The 9188-nt window shown below is 49.5% G+C and overlaps 1 protein-coding gene across 1 annotated transcript; it reads right to left on the bottom strand.

Annotated features, from left to right (window-relative positions):
• Positions 1–3003: 3003 nt before the first annotated feature.
• On the bottom strand, positions 3004–8479 carry LOC100351960 (uncharacterized). Its single transcript, XM_008249237.5, is given in 1 exon segment — positions 3004–8479. A coding segment is annotated over 1 exon segment (5475 nt). The 5' UTR covers position 8479.
• Between the last annotated feature and the right edge of the window lie 709 nt (positions 8480–9188).

Raw genomic sequence — 9188 nt, 5'->3', positions numbered from 1 at the left:
TCAGTTCATTGTCAATCAGATTATCCACTTGACCTTAGCCAGATCCTTGACAGAATCAGCAGAAACTTTGATCTGCAAAAGAAGCTGCAAGCCAAATAAAAGTCATTTTCCAAATCCATTTGCTCAGCACAGATACAATTTATGTTTTTCTTTCTGCTTACCAAGCAGTTGTGCTACGAATTTTATCTTGAGAATTTTGGTTGTAATGAAACATTGCTATAATTTAGGATGAGCCAAGCATGTATAAAAATGAGAGAGCAGAAATCTGTCTTTCTTGGCCCACTGAGGCATTTTTTAAATTTAGTTGAAATATATATGCACTGAGCTTCTCTGAGCTCTCCAGCATTAGTCATCACTTTAAAAAATCAATAGGGAAGATATTATTTCCAATTAGCAAACATTTATCTGCTCAGGAATTAGACCTTCTTGACTTCTCTGGCACAATTTAGATTTGACAGGTGTATGCAGCTTTCTGTATTTATATAACAATGCATCAGCTAAATTGTCAGCCAATGCCCCATACACATATGGTCAAAGATGGATTTTTTTAATCATCCTGTTACAGTCGAATTAGAGTTGAATTGCTCTTGCCACCCCAAAAACGCTCCAAGAGACCTTCTCTCATGTAATTAACAAAGGGTAAAGTTTATTGATGTTCCGACATGTCGGGGCCCCCGTCCCAGTACAGGCGAGCGGCCTCGAATAGTCTTGGGTTGGGGTTTTTATACACATTGAAACAAAGAAAATCAATCATTGCATAGAGCAGACAGTGGTATAGAGTAAACAATTGATACAAGTTAAGTGATTTTACAACCAGTTGATTTATGAATACAGGGAGTGATACCTAGGAATGCCGCCGAATGGCGATAAGGGACACCTGGTGGCGCCAGGGTTCCAGGAGGCAAAGAGATATATGGTGACTTCTTCTATCTTACTTAGGTGAAACTAAGGTTACGCTCACATTGGGGTAATTTACTGACCAATTAACTTTACAGAGAATGGCTATGCAGAGCAAGTCTAACGAGGTCAGGAAAGTTCACCAGAGGAGGTTGGGGTGGGGAAGCGGCTTTTAACTTTTTAACCCTTCATTCCCCACTCCTCTTAGGCCAGGGTCTCTAATCTTAGAGACCATCTGTTTCCCCTTCCCCCTGTGTTACATATTGTTGACGAATTACCATGAGTTTAACATTTTCGACTTGCTTCCGAAGAAAAGTGACAAGCCTATTTAACATGCAAGGGCCTATGGTAACGATCAGGAGCAGAACTACTAAGGGGCCAGTGATGGCTGACAGTAAGGTAGTTAACCACGGTGACTTGGTAAACCATGACTCAAACCATCCCTGTTGTTGAATTTTATCCCATTGTCGTTCCTTGAGACGTTTACGAAGCTGAGCCATATTATCTCTTGCTATCCCGGTTTTGTCTACATAGAAACAGCATTCTTCCTTGAGGGCTGCACATAGGCCTCCTTCCTTCATAAAAATGAGGTCCAGCCCTCTTCTATTTTGTAACACCACTTCGGATAGGGAGGTTAGGGACTGTTCTAATGCCGTGACTGAGTCTTCTATGTTTTTGATATCTTGGGCTATAGCTACCTTTAGCTGAGATAAATGTTGTTCTCCTGTCACTAGGGCTGCTGCTCCGGTTCCAATGCCTGCAGCTGTTCCAAGGCCTAGGAGGACTGCCAAGGTCAGGGATACAGGCTCTCGCTTAACTCTAAGTACTTTGTTTTCCATTGCATCCTCAAAGGAGCTGGCATCATGGTACAATATTTTCGGTAACAGCTGGACCATGATGCAGTAGTCTTCGTTCTGATTAAATATAGAAATTGAGATGCAGGGAGTAATTCCAGTATTACATGCCCACCAGGCACCGTCCTGCGGTGCCCAATACCCAGAAAGGGAGGTATTAAGAACAACAGTGTTATTACAGAGTGTCCTTGCAACTGCTGGTGGGGCTCTCCCAATGCATAACCCCTGCCCCGAGACCGCTGGGAGAGTAAGTTTATGTCCCCCTGCCCAATCGCAAGAGGTGGAATTCATGGGTCTGGGTGACCCATTAATAGCGGTTCCCTCATAATAAGGGGGCGCTGCCGATAGGCACAGCCAACAGGGCTTAATCCCTCCTTGTGTGTAATTAAGAGCAGTATAGGCTCCTTTGATGAGATTAAAGAGGGGGTGTGTCTCCAGTTGGATACTGGAGGTGATGGAAACTGCTGATGAGGTGGGCAGAGCAACCTTAGGACTTGGGGCCTCAGTGGGGGCAGGCTTAAACGGGGGTTTAGGTTTGATCTCGGGGATGGGGTTTGGCCTTACCGCTGGATTTGGGCCTATTGCTACGGGGGCTACTGTCTTTTTTAACCTTATAGTAAACCATAAACCAAAATCGGTCCCTGAAACATAGTACCGCAGGCCCCAAGTTCTGCCTTTTATCCATTCAGCCAGTGTGGATAATTCTTTTCCCTTGTTAGTAAAAGTGATGTTAAGAGGGTTGCAGAGAGGGGTCGAATGGCACCATCCAGGGACTTTTGGGTTAAATATACACATTGTATAACCCTCTGGGATGTAATTGCGGTGAACAGAAATCCAATCCCACCGGGAGGAAGGCTTCCAGTGGACTGACCCCGTGGTTTCACATCCCCATGCTTTGCAATACAACGATTCTAGCCCCCCACATTGTCTTTCCTGTTGCCTGGTTCTTCCATCTTTAGGACAAACATAATAGTCTAACTGCCTTAACAGGCATCTTTTATCTGGCAACCCGCAACCCGGCAACCCCGACCTCCGGTGAGTGTGAGCATTGTTAGGGTCATGTGGGAGAGTAAGGGGGACCTCATTGAGGTCCTCCAAGTCCCAATCATCTAATCCTACCACTAGTTGGCATACATCAGGATATAACGGGGGCCACCAAGTTCCCGGCGTATGAGTCCCCTGAACAGACCAAGCTATGCGTCCTATGGGGGAGATTACTTCCCACGTCAACAACTGAGGCTCGTGTGGATTACTACAAGCTAGGGGTAGGACCCCCATTCCCACCACCCACACGGCGAATCCGAAGTTTAAACGGGTTGTCAGTCTTTTCGAGCCGCCATCCGGGCCCCGGCGCAGGTGCAGGTTTGAGATGAGATGCATGGATCCAGTTGGTGATGCCGTCTACCTTCACAGCCGTCGGTGTCGTAAGGAGCACCACGTAGGGTCCTTTCCAGCGCGGTTCCAAGTTGCTCTGGTTGTGCCTTCTTACGTAGACAGAGTCTCCAACCTGGAAGCGATGTGGCGCAGTCACTTCTCCCGGCTGATAATGTGCGGAGAGCTGCCTCCAAACGAATCTCTGGATGTCCTCTAGGGCCTTTAGCCTAACAATTAAGGGGGTATAAGGCAAAGATTGGGTATCTATAGTAGTGGCAAAACTTTCAACCGGGGGCGGGGAACCATACAGTACTTCAAAAGGGGTGAGGTTAAACATAGTGGGAGAAGGAGTGTTTCTAGCCCGGAACAAAGCATAAGGTAGGAGCATAGTCCAATCCTTTAAGCCAGTCTCCATAGCCAATTTAGCCAAAGTTTCCTTAATTGTTCTATTCATTCTTTCTACCTGTCCTGAGCTTTGAGGTCGGTAAGCACAATGTAACTTCCAGGCAATTCCCAGTATTTTAGCCAATCCCTGACTTACCCGTGCCACGAACGCTGGCCCATTATCAGACCCAATCACCTTGGGAAGCCCAAACCGGGGAAAGATTTCTTCCATAATCTTTTTGGCCACAACCAGGGCTGTTTCCTTGCGGGTGGGGTAGGCCTCCACCCACCCTGAGAATGTGTCTACAAAAACTAGCAAGTATCGATAGCCACACCTAGCCGGTTTGACTTCAGTAAAATCCACTTCCCAATATTGCCCCGGTCTATTCCCCCTTAGTCTCTTCCCGCTTGGTGTTTGAGTTGGGTGGGCATTTACCGCTTGGCAGGCCTTACAGTTCTTGGCAACCCGCTCCGCCAGTCGCCTATTGTCAGAAGGAGAGAGAGAAAATGGCTGATTTGTTAACAAGCTTTGTAGCTTTTGCGCCCCAAGGTGAGTGAACTGGTGGACTTGTTGTAAATAAGAAAGGGCCTGTTTTTCCGATGAGTCCTCCCCTGTTTCTGATGGGAGTTCACTTTCCCTCTCTGCTGCAAGGACGCTTATTATTTCAGGATCTCGTAGGGCAGCTGCCTTAGCTTCTTCATCCGCCCTCCGGTTCCCCATGACCACCGGGTCGGCCCCTTTCCGATGGCTAGGGCAATGGATTATTGCCAGCTTGGCGGGTAGTAAGACTGCAGCTAGCAAACGGAGGATTTCAGTCTTGTATTTTATTTCTTTTCCTGCTGAGGTTAGTAGTCCTCGCTGTTGGTAAATCGCCCCATGGACGTGGGCTGTGGCAAAAGCATAGCGACTGTCAGTGTATATATTTGCTCTCTTTCCCTCCGCCAGTTCCAATGCCTTAGTTAAGGCGATTAGTTCAGCCTTTTGGGCCGAAGTTCCTTCCGGCAGGCTGGCCGCCCAAATAATGTCCGTTGCGCTGACTACTGCCGCCCCGGCCCGCCGCTTACCGTTTGATATGAAGCTGCTCCCGTCCGTGAACCATGTTACCTCCGGGTTGGGCAGAGGCTGATCTGTCAAGTCTCGGCGGACGCCGGCTTCTTCTGCCAAGATATCCTGGCAAGTGTGGATGACAGGGTCAGCGGTTTCATCTGGTAGCAGGGTGGCGGGATTCAGCACAGTAGGTGGGCCGAAGGTAACTCGTTCCTTGTCCAGAAGAATGCTCTGGTAATGAGTGATGCGAGCATTCGAGAGCCACCTGTCGGGTGGCTGACGTATGACACTTTCTAAGGAGTGCGGAGCTATGATGGTTAGTTTCTGTCCCAAAGTTAATTTGTCCGCGTCTTTGGTCAGCAGGGCGGCAGCGGCGATAGCCTTTAAGCATCGGGGCCACCCGCTCGCAACGGAGTCCAGTCGTTTGGACAGATAGGCCACCGGCCTCTTCCAAGGTCCTAGGGTCTGGGTCAGGACTCCCCTAGCCACCCCTTTTCGCTCCTCAATGTAAAGGGTGAAAGGCTTTTCAATGTTTGGCAAGGCTAGGGCTGGCGCCGATAACAGCGCCTGTTTAATGCCATCGAATGCTTGTTGCTGTTCCGACCCCCACTCAAATTTTTTATCTTCCTTGAGCAATGGGTAGAGGGGAGAAGCTAGAGACGCAAATCCTGAAATCCATAGTCTACAAAATCCTGCCGTCCCCAAAAACTCTCGAAGCTGTTTTCGAGTAGTGGGGACAGGAATTTGAGTCACAGTCTTTTTACGGGCTTCAGTTAGCCAGCGTTTTCCATTCTTAAGAGTATATCCCAAGAAGGTGACCTCCCTCCTGCATAGCTGAGCCTTTTTGGCCGAGGCCCTGTAACCTAGCCGAGCCAGCTCCTGCAGCAGCAATTTTGTTCCGTACTCACAGTGTTCCTGAGTCGCAGCGGCCAGCAGCAGGTCATCTACATACTGCAATAAGGTCACCTCCGGGTGATCCCTCCGGAAGTGGCTCAGGTCTTGGTGAAGAGCCTCATCAAATATGGTTGGCGAATTTTTGAAACCTTGCGGTAACCGAGTCCAAGTCAACTGTCCCGATATCCCCTCCTCAGGATCCTGCCACTCAAAGGCAAACAGTAGCTGGCTGTCATTATGCAATCTCAAGCAAAAGAAGGCATCTTTCAAATCCAATACAGAATACCAAACACGATCAGGGCTAAGAGTGCTTAGCAGATTGTAGGGATTGGGCACAGTGGGATGGATGTCCTGTACACGGTTATTGACCTCCCTTAGGTCCTGCACCGGGCGATAGTCCGGTGTTCCGGGCTTTTTAACTGGCAGTAGGGGCGTGTTCCAAGCTGAGTGACAAGTCTTTAGGACTCCCAAGGCAAGTAGTCTTTTTATATGGGGCCGAATTCCTTCCCTGGCCTCTTTACTCATAGTGTATTGTCGGACCCGAACCGGGACTGCACTGGTTTTTAAAATGACGACCACCGGGGGCTGACATACAGCCAGCCCCAATCCCGCCGTTTCTGCCCAAGAGTTAGGATAAGCAGTAAGCCAGGTTTGAATTTCTAATTCTTTAGTTTCTTTTGGCTTTTCATGGAGTCGGTACTCATCTTCCACCGACATGGTCAATACCGTAGCCACTGGAGCGTCTACTATGGGATTTAGAAACTCCACTCGGGGCCCAGCCGGTTCAAAGGTTATTCGAGCCCTTAATTTGGTAAGCAAATCTCTCCCCATTAGTGGAGCCGGACAATTAGGGATGACTAGGAAGGAGTGCTGAACTTTTCCCCTACCCAAGTCCATAGTCCGTTTCGTAGTCCACGGCCGATATTGACTGCCGTTAGCCCCCTGCACCAGCGATCTCTTGCTGGACAGGGGACCCAAGGGCTCCCGCAGCACTGAATAGACTGCTCCCGTGTCAACTTCGAAATTAATGGGGGTCCCCTCCACGTTAAAATTTACCCTGAGCTCGGGGAGGGGATCCGAGCCCCGACGCCCCTAATCATCCTCCTCCTTTAGGGCCAAAGCGGTGGCTGTGCTAGATTTGGGAGGCATCGCTTTTTTCTTGGGGCAGTCTCTCACCCAGTGCCCCTTGTCCCTGCAGTAAGCACATCGATCTGAGTCTAAGGGAGGCCGGCACCGCCGGCCTGGCCCGACTCTTTTACCTCCTTGGTTATCTACCACAGCAGCCAAAATTCTTGTTAATTCTCGGTTTCTTTTCTTTTCTCTAGCACTTTCCCGTTCCTCCCTTTCTAGTTCCTTTTTTCTTTCCTGCTCCTCTCTCTCAGCTGCCCGCTGTTTTTCCTTTTCCTCTCGTTCCCTTTCTTTTCGCTGCTCTTTCTCTTCCTCTGTCTCCCTCTTATAGTACACCTTTTCTGCTTCCTTTACCAAGTCCCGCAATGTCAGATCTTGGAGCCCCTCCAAGCGCTGTAGCTTATGGCGGATATCGGGGGCGGACTGTCCTATGTAAGCCATAGACACCGAACCTCTTTGCCCCTCTGATTGGGGGTCAAATGGGGTGTACCTACGATATGCTTCCATTAATCTCTCCAAAAACATAGAGGGCGTCTCTTCTGGTCCCTGTAGCACTTCCCTTACCTTAGCCAAATTAGTGGGCTTCCGGGCCGCAGCTCGGAGTCCTATCATTAGAGACTGGCGATAGATGGACAGATGCTCCCTACCTGCTCGGGTGTTAGGGTCCCAGTCAGGTCGGCGCAAGGGGAAAGAATCATCAATGAGGTGTTGGAGCCGCGTTGGTCTCCCATCCGGTCCAAGGATGTTTTTTCTAGCTTCCATAAGTATTCTCTCCCGCTCCTCTGAGGTAAAGAGTGTATTTAACAGCTGCTGACAATCGTCCCAGGTGGGCTGATGGGAAAACATTAGTGACTCGACCAAGTTCGTCAGGCGAGTAGGGTCCTCTGAAAAAGGAGGGTTGTTATTTTTCCAGTTATAAAGATCAGAGGAGGAAAATGGCCAATACTGGAGTGCCTGCAGACCATCTCCATCCCCACCCTCCACCATCGTTCCAATTGGTCGTAGCGGGAGTATCACCGCGTCCTGCGGACTTTGCGCTTTCTTACTCCGAGTTCCCTGTGCTGGCCCCCCCAATGATGGGGGAGATGCAGGAGGCTCGGAAGGAGCCGAAGCGGTACTGAAAGGACTCTCAGGTCCGCTGGAAGGTGGGGGGCTGGGAGACGCAGGAGAGGTAGGAGGCGGAGAAGGGAGAGAGGGGTACAGGGGTGTTCGGGAGTAAGGAGGTAACGAGTCAAGGGTTACAAGATCTTGTTGAGACTCGGGCAACACCGGCGGTGGCTTTGGCGCTACCGCGGGATTCAGCGTTTTTATCGGCAAAGTTGCAGCCCGAGAGTCAGGCGGTGGCTGAAAAGATTTTACCCATCCGGGAGGATTCTCACACAAATCTTGCCAAACTAAGATGTACGGCTGTTGATCTGGGTGTCCCTGGCGACCAGGCTGAAACACAGCTTCCCTCACTCTCCTGATGAGTGGTAAATGGAAAGAGCCACCAGGGGGCCAGTCCACCCCGAGAGCTGGCCATTCAGAGGCACAGTAGGTCTGCCATTTCGCCTTCTTGACTATCAAAGAGAGGTCATGCGCCCGGCCGCTTACCTCCGACCAATGATTCAAAGTTAGAGACAAAGGTGTAGACACAGTCTGGCCCATATTAGCAGTCAACACGATATACACAAACAGACAAACAGTGTAGAAAATCAGCACACAACGACCACACAAAGTGTCTACAAAGAATCTGAAATAAGCTACTGGTCGCGCAGACTCTGGAACCACCTCAGAGCCTCGTGACGACGCCAGCGATACAAAGGCAGACTCCGGGACCACTTCAGAGCCCCGCAACAATGCTGGCAATACATATGCAGATTCTAAACCTACCAAACGGGAGCCATCCCGGCGTCCCATACAAATGCTAAATGACAAGAGAATCTTCTAACAATGCCACACACAAACAGACAAACACAGACTCTGGAACCGCATCAGAGCCCTGTGACAATGCCGACAATACAAATGCAAGTTCCGGAACCACATCAGAACCTACAAATGCAGACTCCGGGACCACATCAGAGTCTCGCGACTATGCCACACACAAACAGACAAACACAGACTCCGGAACCACATCAGAGTCCTGTGACAATGCCGACAATACAAATGCAAGTTCCGGAACCACATCAGAACCTACAAATGCAGACTCCGGGACCACATCAGAGTCTCGCGACTATGCCACACACAAACAGACAAACACAGACTCCGGAACCACATCAGAGTCCTGTGACAATGCCGACAATACAAATGCAAGTTCCGGAACCACATCAGAACCTACAAATGCAGACTCCGGGACCACATCAGAGTCTCGCGACTATGCCACACACAAACAGACAAACACAGACTCCGGAACCACATCAGAGTCCTGTGACAATGCCGACAATACAAATGCAAGTTCCGGAACCACATCAGAACCTACAAATGCAGACTCCGGGACCACATCAGAGTCTCGCGACAATGCCACACACAAACAGACAAACACAGACTCCGGAACCACATCAGAGTCCTGTGACAATGCCGGCAACACAAAATGTGAGTCTGAAAACAGTTTATGCAATAGAAGTAAAACC

This window comes from Oryctolagus cuniculus, chromosome 11, assembly GCF_051225735.1.
Source record: "Oryctolagus cuniculus isolate XC-2025 breed Fujian yellow rabbit chromosome 11, ASM5122573v1, whole genome shotgun sequence".
Taxonomy (NCBI): Eukaryota; Metazoa; Chordata; class Mammalia; order Lagomorpha; family Leporidae; genus Oryctolagus; species Oryctolagus cuniculus.
The sequence above is the reverse complement of the archived record's forward strand: the minus strand, read 5'-3'. Positions and strand labels throughout refer to the sequence as shown.